Below are 22,493 nucleotides of genomic sequence, written 5' to 3' on the forward strand. Positions count from 1 at the left end.
CCAGGAAGCCTCTGAAGATTTCCACAGAAATTTGAACCTTTCTGCTCTTACAGTTAAAAAAAAAAAAAAAAAAAAAAAATCAAAGAGCTGCTTCTCCCTTCCACGACCCCAGTCTCATCCTTTCCCAGACAAGCAAACTCACATCCTACAGCTTAGCATAACACAGCAACAATACTCTAAGTCATAGAAAAAGGCCAGCTTTTACTTTTTTTCCTTTGGTGCAATTCTGATTTGAAATAGTTTGCATGTGAAGCCAGTATTTTACCTTTGTTCCAAACTTTCCTCCTTCCTACATCGATTACAAAGAAATACAGGGGAAAAACAAAGACAGGAGCATATTGATAGGGCAAATAACTACCAAAGTAATGGTTGTAAATGGGAGAAAACAAGAAAGAATTCAATGAACAATATTTTTTAAATGAAACAATAAAGATGATTAATGAAAGATGGTATTCCAAATACCATCCAAACACCAGTGTATAATGAGCTACCAAAATGAAACGTTACTGTCTCAGTAACAGCTTTTAAAAATTAAAGCTGTGTCAGGATTTTTGAGCTATGAAAGCATTTCAAGTTTTCAAGAACGTAAAAGATGAACAAACCTGTGAAGATACACATCAAATGGGAAGTGAGTAAGAACTGGAATTAGTCTTAATATATTCTAAGGTCAGAAGATTAGTTTCAGGTTTAAAAGATGATTCTGATAAGCTACATTTAAAACGCACATTCTATTAGATCTATACTTTTCAGTTCCTTCTTTTGTTCCTAAAAAAGATCTGCATAAGCATGGACACACATGAAAGTATGATCTTTTTTATTTAAAATGCAACTTTCCGGTGACATGACTACTTTGCACCGACAGTATTTCGTTCATTTCATTTTCTTCATGTCAAGTTAAGCACTTTCCCAAGTCTCACATCTCTTGAAGAAATTCCTCCTTTTCGTCAAAATAATTCCGAAACCACTCAATGTGTTCGATCTTCTGTTTAACACTGAGGTATGGGTTTTTTGAAAGCCCGCAGATGACAAGTTCCATGAAGTGGCGAATAGGTCCTTCCTTGGGAAAGTCTTTGAGGTGTTTCTCCAGAAAGATATGTTCGTGAAATTCAGCATCATCATCCATCCCTACCAAAAGGAACACAAAATGACAAAGTCATTATCATAATACAACAGTGAATTTAACAAAATAAAAAAATACAGCCTGTAAATAAACCTTTAATTAGTAAAATTAATGGTTCTGTGCCGTTTAATCCTTTTGCATTAAACAAACCACGAAGTGTAAGAAACTTCAGAATTCTAAGATGTTAATTTCTCCCTCCACACAGAAAACGTCAGCATATATCCTATCCATCTACCATATTATCTCCACTTTGTGCTCCCGTTTACAAGGATATCTAATAGTAACACTGCTGAAGGCTGATGCCAAAAATCAATCTTCTTGAAAAAAAAAAAGTTTGCTCAATACATGAAACCTTTATTCATAAGGTGTATCACCTTTTAGACTCTCAACACTTTTAATAAACTATTTTTAAAAAGAATTGATCGTGTAATTCTACAGAGGGTTGAAGAATACAAACTCATCTTGAATGAAGGAGGCAACTTCCTGAAGTATCTGATACAGAACTGTTACAAAAAACTTGCATGTTCATTGCAAGTCACAGTTTTAGCACTCCAGTGCTACCAAATGGGTAGGGGAAACTGCTTTCCTAATGCTTTTCAAATCTGTGAGCATATTCTGATGCAAAAATGTTGTCTATCACACCAGCTGCTACTTGTAAGTAGTGACCAATGCAAAAAATGTTGCATTCAAAAGCGTTCAGTTGCACAGAAACATAGAACAGGGGATTATTGTAGATCTCTAATCAAATATAGCTCAGATCCTCTGGCAGTTTTTTGTCCTCCATCCTGTGGATTTCAGCTGTAGATGTTCATGTGATGATGCTAGCATACACGAGAAGACTTAGAGCACAAATTCATTCATATAGAAGAAAAAAAGGTTGCTTTTGCAGTTCCTGAGATTTAATAAAATAAAAAATTAAAAAAAAAAAAAAAACACAGAAAAATGGGATTTGCAATTGAAACATTTTCCTTCTGTTAGAGATGTATGAAAATCTTTACTTGATCCTAATCTGCTACGTATTTGTAAATGACACTTGCAACTTTGGGTAAAAATTTATCAGAGAAAACTATTGCACATGAACTCTTCCACACAACAAAAATGGGAAGTCTACGCCACGGATGTACATTTTTTCCTTATAATAGCTAAGGTATGATATGTTATTTGCCAACATTAAATCATCAGAATTAAAAATGAGAAAATGAAGCCAGCTCAGTCCTAGGCTTCCTTATATGTTAAAGTTTCTTCAATTTTAGGTGCATAATACTGGGATGGAGAAGACTCTCAACCTGTGTATCACATTCATTAAGTTTGCATTCTGTCTTTCCTCCATTAGGTAGTGCACTGCCTGAAGGAGCTGGGAAACGCATCTATTTTTCCCTGCACATCTTTCCCAGAAATATGTGCAGTGTCTACCAGTGCCAGCTACACGCCACTCATCCTCTTCATCTTTGAAAGAGAAAGTGTATTTCTTTCTTCCACAAGCTCTCTCCTGTTTCTGATATGTTAAAAGAAATAAAAAAAGATCACAGCAGCTTCAGAACTTGTATTTCTAAGATGCTTGAAAAGCTACATCTACTTAGAGAAGCACAGAGATGATCTTTTTACCATGCCACCCACACTGACCTTCCCCCAGCCCAGGGAGGTGGAATCTCCCCGTACCTAGATGCTGACGGTTGCGTTCACAAGCTACCATCCTTTCCAGATTTCATGCTTCTGTTGGTCACAAAAATCCAAGAGAAATAAACCAATGAACCCACTGCTGAAAGAATCTGAATAATGCTGCCAGTAAGTGTGGGCTCTTCTCATGCTCTTCTTTTGGACATAAAGGGTAGAGGAAGAGAGTATGTCTAGTTAATAGTTTCTCCAATTTTCATCTCTAATCTAAAGGAATTTAAATCATTTATAGTCTCACACAAAAATTCAGGTCAGGAGGAACATTACATCATCTGTTGTGATCTCTCATTTGTCAAAGACATGATACATGGTTTGGGGATGAAGTGCTACGTCCAAATACTTCAGCTAGACCACATGTTTCAGTCCTCAGAAAAGTAAAGCATGCATCACAAAGAGACCACAACTGCCCAAAGCATCAGAGGACGAGACCTCTGGTGGGAACTGATTAGCTGAGATACTTTCGCATGACTGCCCCACTCCCAGCAAGTCACACCTCCTGCTGCAGGGGACGAACAAGCCTGTCCCTCACTCTCTCTTCAGCTGTCCTCAGAAACCTCATTTGAAAGGACGTGCATGGTGGGAGCCTAAAGCAGAGGATTTTCTTTATCAATTTCAAAGCAAAAAGTCACTCTCAACCTCCTATTTCCAATTCCATGTGTACTGCAGAAGAGAAAGTCTAGAAAAATTTCTTTAGCTAACACATTAACCCTTCCAAAGGGTCAGCCTTCCCTTAAAGGCAACATCTCAAATGCAAATAGGGTGTTTTATAGGGTGTCTACTCTTATAGGGTGTCTGGATGACAAATTCTCAGTAAATAGAGGACCAAGTATTTTCTGAGCAAGATAAATCATGCCCTGACAGTAGGCCCCTAGAACAGACCAAAAATAAGCAAAACAATCCCTTCCCCTAAAATGACTGCGTAACATTTGCCACCTCTCTTGGTAAAGTGCCCCAACGCTGGGAAAAGCATCTCAGCAGAACAGACAGAGCAGGACCTGGCAATCTTTTGCCTACAAAAGCCATCAGAGGCAAGAGGCAGTAATTTTCTACGACTTCCACTACAGCTATTGCTTATGCTATAACTATCTCTGGCGTACCAGCAGCATTTGTTCCTCAGGATGGGTTGCTAAAGCAAAGCAGCACCAATAACACGTGCTGGCCCTCCTAACCACTGCACTCCTCAGGATTTGAGTCATCGAGGCATGAATACACAGGCATCATTTTAAAAGGTCAGAAATCAACTTCTTCCCCAACTTTTTGCCACGGCAAATGACGGAGTGGAGCTAACCCTGCTAGAAGCAGAAGAGGCAACCAGACAGGAGGAGGAGCGAGAATGATGTTATGCAAGCCATGCTACTGGTTTGCTAATCTGGTAAAAATTAATCAGAGGCAGGAGAAAAGGAAAGAAAAAAAAAAAAAAAAGATAGTTTGCTGCCTAACAGTGACTTCAACTGTATCAGAAAAGGGAAAGAAACGCAGGCAGGAGCTGACAACAGGGCAAGGGGGAAGACTTACTGGCTGCTGCAGCAAGCCAGTAAGTCTAGCCACGTCTTCAGATGTTCCTATTAGGGCCAGACAAGTTTTAAACATCATGACCCTGCCCTGATGCCTCAAAGCTCAGCACAGTGTCTTGGTAAAGCACTCAGACGAGAACACTGGAGATGCTCTGAAGCCAAGAAAAGCAGTTATAAGCTGTCTTCCTTATTTTTCATATTTCATTTAAAACTTTAAAGGCTTTCATAACACTAGAAGTTGAACACACAAGCTTTCTCAACAGAAAATTTAATTACAGAGACGTTTTCAGAGCCCCTTGCTTCTGCATAAAAGAAAAAAAAAATAATCACACATTTCTTGATGGAGAACAAGCTGAGGTAACGTCCTCCTATCGAGGGAGCTCACTGCTACCAAACTGCAGAGCTAACGGTGGGAAGGGGCATCTTTCTTCTGCAGAGCCACTGGCTGTGCGGTGTGTGGAAATAACTGGAAGGAGGTTCTCAAGTTTTCGACTGTACTTGGACGTAGCTGGTCTGAGTACCAGCCTGCGCCAGGACAGAGCTGGCAGCTTGATCGAACCCAATTCACTGCCTTGATATTTCAACCTGAGAGGTGATAGATTTCGGAACGCTCCGCCGGCATTTTCCACATGACCGGTCTTTGTGGACAACTCAGTAAAGATTCCTGTCTAACTATCTGTGAAGGCTCTTTGTCCGCGTGCCATCCCAGCCCAGACAGCACGGTTCCGGCCACGCTGCTCCAAACCAGCGGCCGCCAAAGCCGCCCGGTCCGCTGAGGGCCCCAGACAGCAGGGTTCCAGCCACATTACAACAACAGAAAAACCATCGGCCGCAGCGGTTTTCAGCTTGCAAAAACACGACTGGAATATACTTGGACTTCTACATGACGGGACAGATCGATTCTGGGAGCAGCGATTAAATTCTGTGAAGAAACTGCCAAAATAGGATGAGCATAAATACGAAGAGACAATGAAGCACATTATGCAATTTGCAATTCAGCACAGGACAGATTTTCAAAGACTCCCAGCTTCAGATACTAACCTGTTTTGCTTTCAGTGACTGAATCACTCTCAAGTAGTTCTGTTTGATGTCTTTTTTAAAAAAATAAAGAAAGAAACCACTCAATCTCTCCCTGAAATTATGAAACCCCCATTCCTGAAGCGTACACTTGCTTTCTGTAGTCCTTCCTTAACGTGCTCTCTTTTCTCTGATGGCTTTACTTCAGGGAGGTGGCTTTTTTTGTTTGTTTACTTAGTGGTGGTGGCTGGGGTTTTTTTAATAAATGGAAATAGGATTTTTTTTTTAATAAATGGAAATAGGAGCAAATACAACGCACAAAGATATCTAGTTAAGATAGATGCCCAGAATGAGTGAATATTGAGACTGTTTTTTCCTATGAAACTGATAAACCAGAGAGCAGATGACTGTTTAGCACTCGGCCAGTACTGATACGGAACTGGCAAACAGCTGACTAGGCTTTGGCTAGTCGCCGCGTCCGAGAACCGCACTGAAGAACAGAATAAGCATTATAAAACCCACGGCAGTCTCGAGAGTCTCCTTCCTCTGCTAGAAGCTTCTTTTTCATAGTAAAAGGTATTACGTAACAGACTTGAATAGCCCTCTGGTGTTGAAAGCACCAGGACAGGGAGGGAGGGAGGGAGAACTCCCGGCGCTGGCAGCAGGCAGCCCTCAGATCAGCCAAACCACCTGCAGGACTTCACCTGAGGAGTGCCAGAATGAGTTCAGCTGAAGAATCTCCGACTTGGAACCGTTCGAAAGCTGCATTTGTTTACTATCACATGCATGATTCATCATCCGAAACACCGTGTTAAAACAGTCAAAGTCTCAGAACACAGACTAATTCCCCAAAATGATAAATACAGACAAATATTAAAAGTTAACGCTGCCCATACCTGCTTCATTGTCAATTGGAAACTCCCACAGTATTCCCTCTTTTGTCCACTGGATCATCTCCTCAAAACCGTTTCGGGGAGGCTGGTCAGTCACTGCTGCAATCTCCTTTGCAAATTCCAGATCCCAAATCGTTGGTGAAGATACTAAAACACAAAAATTTTTTAAAGATCTATCAGCACGCCAAAAATTTCTCGTTGGCTAGCACAATGTATATCCTTTAGCCTTAACCTTTCCAGAGACCAGTGCTCTCTGTTATGCAAATTTTTCTACCTTAGAGGCCAGCATCACTTTTTTCGAGTGAGAATTGTCTGTTGAAATGAAATTTCATTGAATTAGGAAACATCTGAGAAAATAATTCTGAACCAGTAAAGGACAGTATATTTTTAGGCTCCTCACCCAGAGTAAGATTTTTTCACTTTTTTTTTTTTCCCCTTTCTGTCTTCCAGCTTGTATATATAACAAATTCTGAACTTGACTGGTGCATTCTGCTACAGCAACCTTGCTTACTACAGCAGTGCTCAGGTACTTAACTCCACTCTCCTTCAGGAAGACAACTCTTAATCCATAAATGATGGCAACCCCTTCCCCAACCACCCTAGGAGGCCTGATTTCTGTTTCCTGGGCTTGAGAAATCCTGATGTCCTATTTTTCTGTCAGTCCAACAGCACCTTTAGGGATGTATCTAACCTGCTAAATAAATCCGAGTGTATTTTTAAAATCCAAGTGCATTCACATGGCAGCAGTCACTCTCAGGGAGTTCCTGCCCCTCCACCCTCGGAGAACTGGTTATGAGCCCAGACTGAACCGCATCCCTGAAACGAAGGGAACACAAAGGGAACAAGCTGTTACCACAGGACAGGGAGGAACAGCTGGGAGTGCCTTGGGGTGCTGTTTCATGAGCTGGCCTAAGTCCTGCTCCCCTCTGTTTTCTTGTCTTCCCATTACCAGTTCACCCTAATCTCCCCAGGACAGAGATTTTGGTGTGAATTCAAGTGTTACAGTCCATTTGAAGTGGATTATGGCCAATCAGTTATGATTTTACTACTCTTAAGTATTTGAAACGAAGACATAATTTCATTTTTGGCTCCGTGGCTTACAACTCATATTTTAAAAAAATAAAAATCTTCCCTCTCCTTTTAAGAAAACATTCAAAGTGCAAACAGTATTTTTGTATGCTGGAAAGTGTTTTCATTTTTTGCATCAAATCAGAAGATACTTTTTCAAATTACTTCTTACTTAGCAGGGAAAATTGCAGAACTATATTCCCCAGCTGCCTACTTTGATTTGAGGGCTGGAGGCAGGAATAAACAGATAAAAGACAACATGAGAAAATGATACCAGAATTAAATTATTGTCCACATCTTAAATAATACCTTCTAACAATGTGTTGCTAATAAATCTTCTAATAGAGGAGAGATGAAACTTATGTTCTCAAGCTTGCAGTAAAGGTCATAAATAAATGGTATTTTCACCTCTGTGCAACTGAAAATAATACTGAGATTTTACACTAACAGTTATGAACTATTTTTTCAGGATGCCAATTTACTTCATTAACATTCACGTTTTCCAAATAAATATTCATTATGTAACACAGAGCTTGCTTCTCTGTCATTTATAAATAATATTTTAACTCATGATCTCAGCTAACACGAGCCAAGAAAAGTGAAAGCAGATGAATCAAGGTATCATGTATCATGCTGGTATTTCCTGAGATTAAGGCTTCTTTTTTGGGGGAGGGAGTTTGTCAGGCTTAGTCAGTAAGCCATTTAATAAGCTTTCTGGCTTAGAATATATGGTAGATTTCCTCAAGGCTACCTGGAATAAAACAGGGAAATGCCACATAAAAAAGCTGAAAGAACCTTATTTCTTTCTATCTACTTATAAAGCCAATAAAGTCCACTTGCTCTCTTACACCGTTTCTAACAGAACTGGACCATGCAAAAATTTTGTATCTTCACTTTTTATTTGGTGTGACGACCACGTGCCAGCATGTCTACACTGTGCCATGCAAAAAAGAGAGATTAAGCTCTCATCATTTGACCTCAGTAAATTTGTTTCAACTCAAATATCAATTACTTGAGTACCACTTTGGTCTGGATAACTAAAATAAAACAAACAAAAAACAACGACAACAAAAACCCAAATCCTGCAGCATTCACTGTGGTTTTATCTGAAATAGAGACCGATTTTTAAAAACAACAAACTGAATTCCATTTTAATAAGCAACTTTCTTAGTTGACCACAGAGGTGGCTACACTCAGAAAGCTCACAGCTGCTTGAAAATAGGCAAATAGCCCCATGTGACATTTTCCTAGAGAAATCAAATAAACCAATTAGTTTCTCCCTGTAGTTTCAAATCAAAAAAAAAAAAAAAAAAAAAAAAGAGAGAGAGAAAACTACTAAGCTGGAAGCTGACAAAAATTAATAATCTTACTCTTGAAACAGAAAAAAAAAAAAAAGAAAAAAAAAAGAGTTCCATTTTCTAAGCTACCAGAGAGGAAGAATGCTATTTCTTTTGCACGTGTTAGCTTTCTATACAGTTCTAAGTCATTACACTGCAATAAAGCATTTTTCCAAAGCATCTCAGGATAGTTTAGAGCAATTAGCGTACCAGAGATTAGTGTAGGAATGCAGTTTCATTGTTCAGAAGGCAAAAGCGAGGGAGAGACTTTAAATTTCTTGCCCATAATCACACACCCTTAGCCAAAACCCAGTCTGTGTTAAAGCTGAGTCATACTTCACGTGTGAAATCCATCCCCCTGATGTGGCAACTGAGACTCTTCCTGCAGAGATATACGGAGGTGGGTCATATCCATTTCACCAGTCTTCTTTTAGTTTAATCTCACAGGAGATTTGGTGTGGATTTTAAGTATTCATGTGTGAAACACTAGCCACAGTAGGTAAAGCAAGGTGTTGTTTGTTGGGCACTACAGGATCTTTTAAGCAACCCACGTAACACCAGATGAAAGAAGCCCACAAAGCAACCAGGCTTACAGTAGAGTTTGTTTCCACACTGCTTTGGCACAGCCACCTGTAGAGCTAGCTTGTTTCCCTGACACCACAGCCTTGTGTTTCTTTGCCATTAAATGAATTCAACAAGTTTGCAAAATGAACGAACACACCAACGGAGCCCACATACCTGTTCTCCAGACTGGTTTAAGGCTCTCCAAAGCAATCACAGTGACAAAGAGTTGGTTTTACCCTTCAAAGTTCAGTAAGAGAATGTTCTAATTAATACAGAAAACACCAACGTGTGACCCTGTGTGGAAGTTTTGTTCATTAAAAAGCAGAGTTCCATTAAAGTATATTTTTTACAGGTCTGAAAGCAGGAAGTTAACAGGTCATGAGTCTCTTTCACAACAGTGAATCCCTTGATATTCTAAAAATTCAGAACTTGGCTTCATTGGCTTTTTCATTATTGAATTTCCACTAACCTGTTTTCAGCGCGCTTTCCGTTTCTGGAGGAGCCTTAGTGAATATATTAAGCCTCTTTCCTTCTCTAAGACTTCTATAAACAAAAGAGAAAAACGATATTTAGTATTTCGCAACACTTCACAACACTGCCAGATACAAAATTTAAAAGCACAAAATATTCTTATGATCTAACAGATCTCTGGAGAAAAAAAAAAAAAAAAAGAGAGAGAGATAGTGACTCTCTTTAAATCCTCAGGCTTTTAACCACAGTGTTTATGATTGGATTATTACTCTGTAACAGAGCTTCCCAGAACATTTCTATGTGAAAGAATGAGCATAAATCAATTATATTCGCAGTCATTTTTCACTTAAATATTTACAAATCTGAATGAAGTTAAACAGTATCAAACTACAGTCCTTAAACAATTTCACAAAGTTGCAACTAAAAAGGAAATTTGGTGATTTGTTTTTTTTTTTCCTGTAAATAATATTGCACAATTCAGGAAGAGAAAAGGCAACAGCGTAATGATACAATTCCTGCTTTCTGACATAAATAGCCTTTTTGGAAGATTACACAGCCACCTCTCGTGCCACATGGCAAACACACAAAACCTGGCTGTATGATATATTCTAAATAGCATCACCCTGGTGCTCTCCTTTCCAAGTATAAAAATATTTTATTCTGACCATCTATTTTTAAACGTATTTATCTCCAGCATTAGCCTATACTAAAAAATAAGGTCAAAAATTCCAAGGGTTCAACAATTAATCAAAATAAATTCTTCTACAAATGGAAACAAAGAGAAAACAATGCCTATACTGTAAAACACTGAACTTCAGAACAAATGATCCTTTTAATCACGCGATCTCCTTTATTAGTGCAGACCTCCACTGAGATTCTAATAGTTCCTACTTTATGTTAACACATATTTATTGCTACCTTGGCAACACCTGCCTTTCTTGACCATAAAAATTTCACCTCTCTGTTTTTACTGCTGATTTCTGATGGCCACAACTACTTCTTGCAAACCTGCTCTTGTCATATTACATTTTACTGATGTAACTACCCTGGATCTATTCCAGCATAGAGCAATCTAATTACACAGCCTTGAAAGAATGTTGATTTAGGATTATATTTTCCTATCTGTGTGTAACTCCCAAAAACATTGGCTGAAGATACAAGCATGGCTTGGAAGAACATTTGTTTTAAAATGACTAGTTCAAATTACTATAAAGCAACATCATCCCGTTCATTGAAACGCACTAATTCCATTTAAACATCTTCTTCCTAACCCGTTCTTTGCATATTATCAATAGATAAGTACACCTGCCAGAATTTCAGAGATGCAGAAGGAAACTTGGGAGTGAAACTGCCACCAGCTTGTTCATTTCAGAGATGTTAAAAAATCTTTTTAAGATTTTTTTTTAAAGTATTGTTCCGAAGGTGAGATGGCTCCTCAGATACCATAAATATAATAAATTTCTCAAATATGAGTGAAATCTGCTTTACTATGCAGTATATTAATAAATGAAAATCTTATCAAAGATACAATATACACTGTGTGAACACGTAGTAGTTCAAGCTTTCAGCATATACTTACAGATCATATTATTTCTATTCTTTCAAACTTGGAAAATCTTTTAATCCAACACCTTAAATCAATTATTTCTCAGTCAGTCAAGAATCACAGCTTAATAACAAAATGACTTTCACCTGACTACCAACCCTGTCTGAAAATTATCCCTGGATTAAAAATATCTATCTATGGAGCTATTATTCAGCAACTGATAATGAGGGCTGTCCCCTTGCTCCTTAAGCAGTTCATAGCAGAATGAATGGAATGAATGAAAATCCCAGAGCAGAAATATCTAAGCTACCAAGGGCTTGGTCTATAACCTCGTTCCACTTTTCTTTCAGCTTCCAACAAAAGCAGCACCTCTTGCTCTTTACATCACAGAAGGATGTTCCTGGTCTTATAACAACAAGTCCCAGGACATACTGCACACCTTCTAACATACCTTAACGGTTTGGTAGCTCAAGAAAAAGGAAGTTAGGCAGAAACATCTCAGCAAGCAGGCAAAGTGATTCTAACAACTGGCCACACACACTTTGAGGTTTTTGCACGTTCTGCATGGCTCAGTGCATAAGCTCCAACTAGTTCCTTGTGGGAAGTCATAATTCTCTGTTTATGAAATACTGAACTAGATGTCTCAGCCAAAAAGGGCAGATTGCTGTACATCTTCGCACCTACAACTTTATGCTTTTTTTTTTTCTTAGTTATGCAAATTCTTTCTTCAGGATTATCCACCCTAAACACAAATTATTCCCTCAGCTTCCAGCCTCTAACCCCAAGAAAAAGGTGTCAATTTGCACGTTCATGATTAAAGTTAATCTCACTAAAAACAGAACCGCAAGAGAAAGAAGCCACTGAGAAGGAACGTGATCATGAGCTGCCACGGGAAAATTAAAAGAACGCAGGCATGAAAGCACAGCTTATAGGAGTAAAAAGCACTCCTTAATGAATGAAGAAATAGACGTGCCAGGTAAAAACAGTGGCAGGAGAACTTTATGAAGTAGCCTGAAATCTCCATATAAATTATTAAGTTCATTTTACAGACAGTTATAATATCATGGGCAATCAAGATGAATAAATAAATAAATAAAAACACTCAAAATCTCTTTAAAACCCCAACAGAACACATATTTTTTTCTGAACAGGACGTTTATCAGTTTTCCATTAGATGAAAGTAAGACTTCAAAGCACCCGTTTCACAAAAAGTTAGCACAGCAATATAAAATTATATTGTACGTGAGAATTATTTAAACTGGTTAAAACAGAAATGCAATTACCTTTCAGCACCACACATTTTTTAAAGAAATTAAAATCTAGTATCAGAAAGGCATTAATATGTTGATTACCTTGTTAACATTAACCAATGTGTTCTCACAGAAGTTGATTTCAATGTTAACAGCACTTCTTGAAAAATAATTTTAAATTTCCTTTAAAACTTGAAGCATCATGGTACCGTGAATACATGGGACTACATTTAAAATATTCCTCATTAGTAATTTTTTGCACACTCCTCCTCTGGGCAATGGAAGACAACACAACAAAAAATACCTTCTTGAGTCAAAAGAGCGAGATGAGAGTCTCTCAGGCTTGAGTCTTTGCCCATCCTCCTCCATCGCCAAGGAAATGCGATTGGATATCATCACACCTCTCTGAGCTGGTGACTGCCTTTTAATTGACATTTCTGAAATAACATTGCTGGAATTAAAAATGTAAAAGTAAAAAGTCAACAAACTGACACGGGAATGAAGCTTGTCACACGTATCAATCAGAAAATCTACTTTCCATAGGTTTCATAATTATACATTCCTCACCAAATACATCTATTTTTAACTCATCATATACTTAAGTCTTACTCTTTAAAACTATCTCAGTTGTTATATTCTAAGTGAAAAGTGCTATTTTAGCCTACAGTGAGGGCTTTCTTTGAAACTTATTCATTTCCAATTAGAAGAAAATTATCATTTATCTGCACACCCATATTCACAGAGTGTATTAGGTAGGTTTTGCTTAAGTACAAGAGAAACTTCTCTGGATACAAGGAATATCCTGAAATAAGGAAGTAAAAATAACCGATTCTTTTGGAGAGGAGTCAACTCTGCCCAGGGACAGAGCTGTGCTGCTGCAGCCTGAAAAGAAGCTTGCCTTCACACATCAGCTGACACAGGTCAATCATGCCACCCTAATAAGTAGGTCACCTTTCCTGATCCACTGCAATCTGTTGCATTGCATAATCATGTCACAGCACTACCAGGCCACATCTTCCTTCACAATTCTGTAGCCAAAATCACGCAGGAAGAACTAACGCTCCTATCTTTTCCAGTGCACTTTGCAGCACTTGTTCTGAACGTAAGGGATGAAACACACAGACTGCCTGCCCCCTTAAATGTTGTGTCTGTGGGTTGGTAAAGACCGAGGTGGTTATTCCTCCTTTCCTAACTGCTTCCGATAACATGCAGACATCCAGAACTGCAGTGCTCAAGTTTGAAGACATCAAGGTGGTCTCAAAAAACAAAAACAGGCCGAGTAAAAAACACTGTGTATCCATTTTATGAAAAGCTTTATTAATTCAAACTATGCTTTTGATATCTTAAGTTAAAAGGGATTTTATTAGCAAGAAATACTTCTCCAAAATTGTAAAAGCTAATTGCCACAGCAACGCAATAAGGCTTTGTCTTCAGCGTTAGATGTGGTTTTGAATGGCAGAACAAGAGTAGCACAGCTCTTCAAGTACCTGCTCTGAAAGACAGGCATCCAAAAATAAGCTTTAAATCACTTCATTTTAATCTTAAAGGAAAAACCACCTCTGACGACTTGCGCCTCTCACACTACAAATTGCCCTCCGTAGTGCCTGCTGGCAGCAGCGAGCTGGTGTAAGGCCAGCGTCCCGACACGCTTCCAAGGGTCAGGCAAATGTAAATCCTAAGGTCAGCCCCACGGGGCCCAGCCCAACAGCTCGACTCGGCTGTGCTGTTCCTGTGCTATGGGGGGGATCAGGCTTCTTCCAAGAAGCTCTCCTCATGACAGAACTCGATTTAGTTGGGGTTTTGCATGGGGGGTCATCCTTCTGGACACGCTATGCCACCCATCTATTTGCACATACAGTCGACGGCATCGGATTGCTCATCAGAAAGTCCCAATGTCACCCCAGCCCTGGTACAGGCGCATTATTGGCAGCAATATTCATCACTCCGTAATTAATAGCACCCCTCCGTTCCCTAAAAATAAAACCACAAAGACATTTTCATTGCCTTCTATAATGAAAAACAGCAGGTTATAAATTCATATTCCAGCCCCAAAGTATCTACAGTGGTTGGATGTTGCATGATAAAACCTCAAGCCCCACGATGAGGCTAAGAACCTAAGTTCCCGGATCTCTCTGCTTTCCAGAGATGGGATGAGGCTGAGCCTTTATAACAAACACAGGTCCTCTCTCCATCCTGCTTACCAACTGTTAATTATGACCCTAAAAACAAAGATCCAGGAAGCTCGAGATATATTTTAGACTTAAGCTCCAAATTACTTATCTTTTTTTTTTTTTTTTTACCCAAAACAGGAGCTGAAATTTCAACTTGCGTTGCCATTGGTTTTATTTTGGTATAGAGCTGTTGTAATTTCCACTGCGTGAAACTTCATTCCACACCAAAATAAATAAATTCCTGTGTCATTAATATTTTCCCCTCCTTGTGAACAGGCTGTCCTCGGGACGGCTACAAAACAAGGCAGAGAGACAGCTGTGTACAACAGTGACCTCTGGAGGTCAGGCCACGATACTGGAAAAGAAATAGTACAAATCAAAAGATTTACAAAATATATATTTGATACTCTCAAAAATGGCAATAGAGGTCTCTTTTTTTTTTTTTTGCCATTGAGCATTATTTGGTTCTAACACTTATGATGATATCTCATCTTTAAATTTTTTTAAATAAAAGGAATATATATTGGCTTTTATAATTTAATTATATTGAATACAAAAGCTTTATGAAAAGATCAGCAGCCATTATTCTCTTTTTATACAGACATGATTATTTTGTGATAATTCTTATTTGGAAAAAAAAAAAAAAAAGCAATTGCTTTCTAATATTTTAAAGGCATTTTGTGTGCTTTGTGTGGAGAGAGGTACTTTTGGAAAATGAAGTCATGCCCAAGCAAGACTGAGGGCTACTGGACCTTTTAAATCAACATTTTTAATACTGACCAGAAAGCCAAAAGTACCAAATTAATCTCAGATTCCAGCTAGGAAATGTTGCTGTTAGCCAAGTTTTCAGTCATGACAATCAGCAAGATTTATTTATCTTTCTAGACAACCCATCCACCACTGCTAGTTTCAAAGCATTTCCCAACAACTAAGGAAAAAACCTGACTTTTCAGCGTATGTTAAAAAAAAATAAGATATTTTTCAAGGTGGAAACGAGCTAGTTCACAAAGCTGGCTCAGGGAGTCAAAGAAAGTGCCAACTCAAAGCACTGCAAGCCCATCATGACATTCCTCACCAACTAAAAGGCTGTGTGCAAAAGGAAATTTTTGTAACCATAGTGGCATTTGAATGTCTGCGTTTTTCTACCCAAAGCAATCCATCCACAAGATGTTAACCATCTTAACATCTTACCACCTCTACCAACTGCATAGAGCCGCACAAGGCAGGGACTTCAGCTTTTAAATTTCTTCAGAATTTAACAGCACAAAGCCTCTCTGCTTAGACTGTAACTTCCTCAGACGCTTTCATTTTTCCACAGCAGCCGCAGCTGCGTTAGGTCCTTCAGGATAAGCGCAATGGGTGGTTAGAGAGAGACCTCACTGCCAGGAAGCAAAACCACCAAATTTAGAGCGTGTGTATCTTAAGAAAGAGGTGCAGGTGCACATGAGGTTAGCCACCGCACGTATTAGCTTGGTCAGTAACAGCATGACCCTCCAACATCTTCTCTGGAACTGCTGCTGTAATTACACTGAAGCTGACCACCCACAGACTATACCATTATTAAGGCAGTTGTGTACTCTACTCTTCCAAAAACCCCAGGGACAGATATGGAATAACCTCACTGCTAATGACCAGTGTAATGAATATGTTCCTTATACAAAGCACTCCTCATTTGTTATTCTTATATTAGGAAGCGTCTCACATTTTTTGGTAATACTGAACAAAACCAAGAAGAATGCAGAAACGCGCTGATTTTACGTAAAGCATTCAGATCTTTAACCTTCAAAGCTATTCAGTTTGGCTCCAAAAGCCTGTGGAGGGAGAAACTTCTGTCAAGTTCTCAAGGTCTCTCATATTCAGACTGAGAGGAGGTTATGAAAACAGCACACACGCAGCCTTTGGAGATGCCTGTGTATATTACCTAAAAACGTACTTCAACGTAACAGCACGGACTTCACATGCTTGGAGAGAATTTCATTCTGCTCTCCACAACAACCATTGGTGGAAAAATCCTGAATTCAGGCTAAAAGGGAAACTTGCAAAGCTTCTCCCTTTTTCTTTGACAACCCCTGAAGAACACACACTTTGTTTAAGCAAGTTTTTCACTGAGCACTGTGCTTCCCAATTACTCGATTTATTTGCAACCATCTGTTGTATTCTTCCTCAGTTTTCACTCCCTTAGAACGCAGACATCCGCAGCAAACATCATTAGTTTGTTGGCTACTCTGCTTGCAGTTCATTGATAAACACACAAAGCACAAACAAATCCCTTACAAATCCCTATAGCAACCTACATGGTCCAAACTTAAATCCTGGTTTGGGACAAATTCATTTCCACAGAATAAATTCAACCTAAGATAATAACCATTCTTGCAGTTCACACTGCAAAGAGCCATAAATAAAGGCTTCACATTCTTATTTTGCTGAAGATACAGCTTTCTGTTTAGTTCAGCATTTCATCTGGATTTAATGCCTTATTTTCTGAGTAATTATCTGAATACTAGCCGAAAAAAACAGTCTGTGTTTAGCTGTCATCCAAAAGAAGAGCAATATGCACAACTGTTTCAATTTCCAAACAAATGTTTCTCATCTGTTTGAAACCCACACTGGAAACGGACTGGAGCCAAGAGATGAGTTTCTTGGGTTGACTGGAAAGTTTTGAAAGGAAGGGTGGGGCTATAAATAGAGTTGCTCTAGGTCAGCTCAGTTCTTCAGAGCTGTCATGAAAATTCACCGGTCCAGACAGAGCGTCTGAAACGTCTACAAGTCCCTCCATTACGTGAAAATTTCTGAAACTAAAAAGAAAAGAAAAAAAAAAAGAAGAAGAAGAAGAAAGAAGCCCTTATTTCACTAGTCTATCCAAGAAAATAATTAAATAATGATCCTGCACAGGAAAACAGTTCAATTTCTGCCAAAATTTATGGAGTAAACGAGACCAATGATAACCCCATTATTCATTAATTCCAAGGACAACCTGTCTTTTAGGGCCATCTTTCCAACACAGAATCCAGCCACCTTCAAGATGACGATGCCAAATCAAAACTTCAAGTATGACTGAGAACAGCGTTCAGTATACAGACCGTATGTTAATAGTTCCCCCCTTTCTCTGTTTATCTGTGGTTTCTTCATGTCTTCTTAGTTGTGCAAGTAGTTCTGATTCTGTCTGTTCCTTGCTGCGTGGTAAGGAAGATGCGACTGCAGAAACAGCTTCCACCAGTTCCCGATTCAAAGGTTTGCTTCTGTCAAGAGACACAACAGATATGGAATATAAAAGCATTAAAGCCTAAATATAATAAAAAATGACAATACAGAAATGGCAGTTATGGATGGGGCTTTGGGCAACCTGGTCTAGTGGAAGGTGTCCCTGCCCATGGCAGGGGGTTGGAACTACGTGATCTTTAAGGTCTCTTCCAACCCAAACCATTCTACAATTTACCACAAGCTGCAATTGTATGCTATGTTCCTTCACAAGGTTCTTTTCTGTGTTTGGTAACACCAGCTGATGCTTTATTTTGTCCTAGATAACAACAAAAACAATCTGAAAAAAAACAAAAGAACATTGGTTAAGAAGCGCATATGTTATACTTTACCGCTGGGCGTCTTCTGTAGGTCCTTGAAACGTGCTACTACTGTCCAGGCCTTCCAGCTTGTCTGTGGCTTGCTTCTTGATCTCTTGCGTTTTTAGCTGTTGAAATTTCTTCTTGGTGGTCACTTCTACTTTCATGTTACCAATGATGTTCAACAACTTCTGCTTTGGTGTTTCTGCTGCACCCTCCGGACTCTTTGATGCCACTTCATTGGTGCTGCCTGTGGAAGTGGTCGATTTGTCCTTCTCTGTACACAGCACACTGCTAGTGCTGAAGAGTTTCTGAATTTTGCTAGATAATACAGAAAGGTAAATAAATAAACAAATAAATAAACACATCTGAAGTTATGAACAGGCTCCGCAGTTGAATTTTGTAAGCCTACATTAAAAAAAAAAAAAACATTATTTACAACTGTCTAGGCCTAATTATGTGCAAACTGAGTACGTTAAGAACATATTAAATGTACTTTTGGTTCTTCAAGTAGTGCTAAAGCCCTTATTTACAACCCTTGGCTATTTATGGCTTCTTCAGAACAAAAAGCATATGAACAACTTTATTCCCTCTACAAACAAACTCTTGATTAATCTAGGAACTTAAACAAAATGTTAAGACCACCCAAAATCCCTACATTTTAACATTGTTGCTGGGTTTATTCCGTGCTAGGTACTATGACCTTATAAACGTAAATTTGCATGAGCCTAGGTTAAAAAAAAGTAACAAATCACACGACTATTCAAAAAAAAAAATGACTGGTACCTAATACTTAAATTCATTAGTACTATAGAAAACTCACTGGAACTTTTAAAATATCGCAGTAGAGATCACTGCCACCATGCATAAAAAAAAAAAAAAAAAAAAAAAGATTTGGCAACATCAGTGCGTATTCACACCCATGTCCTTTCACATTGATCCTTCACAGAATCACTAAGGTTGGAAAAGCCCTCCAAGATCACCTGGTCCAACCATCCCCCTACCACCACAATCACCCACTAGACTATGTCCCTAAGCATCACGTCCAACCTTTGACCACATCCATCCCTCACAGTCCTACAAGCATGAAACTTATCAAACCCTACATCGTGCAGCCAGGCACTTGTGCAGCCATACAAGGAAACAGATCCTGCAGTAAAATCACCCGGCTACACACAAAACAGCTTTTTTGGTTATTTTTCCATCTGGAAGAGCTCCCCTGCCTAGCTGACCACATCTCACCACTGCACAGACGCCAAAACCGGCGTGGCGCAGGTGAGTACAGGAAGCCGGGGGCAGCACAGAGCTGCTTAGGATATTGCTGAAACACGGATGCAACTGGATTATTTAGGAAAAAAAGTACCATAAAATCCAAAGAACGGCTCTCTTCAACCACATAAAATGAAACCTTTAAATCTTTCAATTCAAAACTGCTTTTTAGGAACCGCCTTCAAGTTAACGAAGAAAGAAAAATGGTTCAAAATATTTCAGCTAATCTGCAGCAATTTTGACGTTTTCCCCATCTCTCCCATATAACTCTCAAAAAAATAACAATAAATAACTAGTATTATCAGAGGGCACCTCAGTATTACTCCAGTCACTCCACGCTTGATAAATCACTAAATTCCCAGTGTTAAACCCCAAATCTCACTGTTGCAATGCGGCAGGCTAACAGAGGCATGGTTTTGGGGCCACGCTGGTGAGGATCCCTGCTGCCTGACGGGGCTGCCCTCCGCACACCCTCCCCAAACACCCTCCTTTCCATGCCCTCAGGCTACACAGTGTGTAAAACCACTCAGGGATCCTGCTTACACCGCTGTAAAGCCCTCAGAGGGCAAGACATCCCCCCTACACAACCCCCCACAACCCCAAAAGCCGCCAGATCCCCGCCTTATGGATACAGCGAGGGGCTGCGGCGGCCTGCCCGCGGTAACCCGGCACCCTGCGGGCATTGGGGTCGCGGTGCCCGGCCCGGTACCTGCGAGGCCGCCCGGTGAGGAGGAGGAGGGAGCAGCGGGCGGCTCGCCCGGCCCCGCGGCCCCACATGGCGGCCGCTGCCCGGCCCCGAGCTCCCGGCCCCCGCCGCAGCGCCGCCGGCCGGGAACAGCAGCCCCGAGCCGAGGGTTCCGCCTTGCCCTGTCGCGTTTTTTTGTCGCGTTTTGTCCCCAGCACGGCGAGAGCTTGGGAATTGTTGGGAAGTTTTTAGTTTTTAAAGCTTTTACACGCTGCAGAGGCGCGGTGTGCTCAGGGAAGGCGCAGCGTTAAGGAGTCGGCAAGACCAGGTGCTTGTAGCGGCTTCTGTCTGCGGCCCTGCCTTTAAAGACTTTGTGGAGGAAAATAGATTCACGTTCATTGATGGCTCTGTTAATGAGCTGACTCTCATTATTTCCATCCCTGAATAGTCATCAAGTTGGCACTGGGATAGCGACACCAATTGTGCCTCAATGGGAGGATGGCCTACCAACGCCAGATCCCCCATAAGTATGCGTTTCTCGATATTTTTGCCAACAGATTATTTAAATTCCAAAAAGTGTCTTTTTTCCTATTTTTTTTATTATTTTATCAATAAAGATATAAACAAATCAAAAAGATAACATCCAGAACAGTACTATGGCATCCCTTCCCATGATCTTTGAGGTCCCTTCCAACCCAAGCCATCCTGTGGTGACATCTGAAGACCAAGGTCAACGCCTCTGAAGGACAGATGATCTTGTATTTCAGAACATAAATTGTTTTAAGAGATTTAAAAGTAACTTCCTTTACAGCCAGCCTATTGAAGTGCCTCTCACCTTTCTCTAAAGTTTGTGGTGCTGAAAACATTAGATATAAGACCCCAAGCCACTGGTTTCATCCAGTTGTGCACTTGTGGTGCGTATTTGGTTCCACATTTGTTTCCACTGTTTTGGCATCCAACCCCCATTTGCTCCTTTGCTTCTTAGGGTACCTTTTTTCTTCTCAGGTACCCAGGGAAGAGTGAAGGTCCTTTATGCCTCTGGAATGGCTTTTACACCTGTGCTCTCCTACCACATGCGTGGCAGATGAGAATCACACTGCTCACATGTATAATGCAAAAAGCACATGCCACAAAGGGAAGGGGAAAAAGTGATGTTGAGCTTTTTTCTTCCTCAGAATGGGTAGTTTCTGTGAATCAGAGATAATCAAATTTATACCACTGGCCACTTGGACCCACAGAGTAATCTGAAGTCCTAAAAAGAGCAAAGGTATCAATGACACTTTTTTTCTGTGCTCTGTGTGGGCTGCATCACAATTCCAGATCCTCCAGAGATCCCAAATTGCTTTTAACAAACAAATAAACAACCAACAAAAGCTGGATGGTGCTTTCTATATGTTAAAAATTCAGGACCTGACTACCTTCTTTTTCTGGACAAAATCTGTCCACAACTAAAGAAAGGCCTTACATGCAGAAGCCATCTTACTTTTTCCTCCTTGTGCAATCCCCATGTGGCACTGTATGGGTTGACCTACCTCTCCAAATAGCCTGGGCAACATCTACTGCTGGGCGAGTTTTGATGGTCTCGTTTCTGTAGCTTTGGGTGCTATTCCAGGAGGATGCTTCAGAAGAGCTGATGTTCATCCTCCTGGACAGTGAACGTTTCCCTAAGCATTAGGAAAGGCAAAATAGTTTTCAGAGAATAAATGGTTTGCCTATGGTTGATGGGAGATGGTGGGCCCAGGAGATAGGCTTGGAGTGTTGGGATCCTGCAGGATGGAAAGCAATGCGTTTTACAAGGAGACCCTTGCAAAAAGTACCGTTTGACTGAGCAGAAAGGGGTGCAGGTAACACAAGGAGCCGCATGGTGGCAATGTCCTCATTGCAGTGTGGCATTTCGCAGCCCTAAACTCTCCCAGACATGTCAAGTACTTTCACATCTTTCGTAGAGTCCAAACTACAGCCCTTCAAGCCTGACAGTCTGCCTGAAGTATATGTTTCTGAACAATCATGCTGAAACACCCAAGATCTGATGTTTCAGCTGACAAACAGCAACTGCATTAGGTGTTAGATAATTTTCACCAATTGGATCTTCCAACAGCACTGCAGTCCTATTAAAAAAAAAAAAAAATCAACTCACAGCTGAAAATTCCTTGCAAGTAAAGAGTGATCTCTAAGTGTTTCACATCATTTGAGATGCACAATTATTTTGCTGTCATTAAATGTTTACCACAAATTCAGCAATTATTTCTACACTAAAGCAATAGCCATTCACAATTTGGTAAGCCTGTTCTTCCTTAATAATTGCCATATTCTGAAGAATAGCCCCAAACCATTTAAGAGGACTTTTGACAAGAAGA

At 39.9% G+C, this 22,493-nt stretch overlaps 1 protein-coding gene across 1 annotated transcript; it reads right to left on the reverse strand.

Annotated features, from left to right (window-relative positions):
- Positions 1–799: 799 nt before the first annotated feature.
- Positions 800–20,283, reverse strand: MRPS31 (mitochondrial ribosomal protein S31). The gene is made up of 7 exons (XM_082782295.1): positions 20,161–20,283; positions 18,216–18,503; positions 17,706–17,864; positions 12,759–12,905; positions 9,657–9,730; positions 6,222–6,365; positions 800–1,125 (listed from the first exon to the last, which is right to left on the reverse strand). The coding sequence occupies exons 1-7, from the start codon at positions 20,226–20,228 to the stop codon at positions 914–916; spliced, it is 1,092 nt and encodes a 363-aa protein (XP_082638421.1). The 5' UTR covers positions 20,229–20,283; the 3' UTR covers positions 800–913.
- Positions 20,284–22,493: the final 2,210 nt, after the last annotated feature.

This window comes from Aythya marila (genome assembly GCF_965140915.1).
Source record: "Aythya marila genome assembly, chromosome: 1".
Lineage (NCBI taxonomy): Eukaryota > Metazoa > Chordata > Aves > Anseriformes > Anatidae > Aythya > Aythya marila.

Bases quoted from the DNA above. Each gene is read 5' to 3' on its own strand.
- MRPS31 (XM_082782295.1), bottom strand. From the start codon at position 20,228: ATGTGGGGCCGCGGGGCCGGGCGAGCCGCCCGCTGCTCCCTCCTCCTC. The intron at 9,731-12,758 runs GTATTTTTTGTT...TTTTGTTTATAG, and splicing joins CGCTCTTTTGACTCAAGAAG to AAGTCTTAGAGAAGGAAAGA. The intron at 6,366-9,656 runs GTTAGTGGAAAT...TTTGTGTTTTAG, and splicing joins GGAAAGCGCGCTGAAAACAG to TATCTTCACCAACGATTTGG.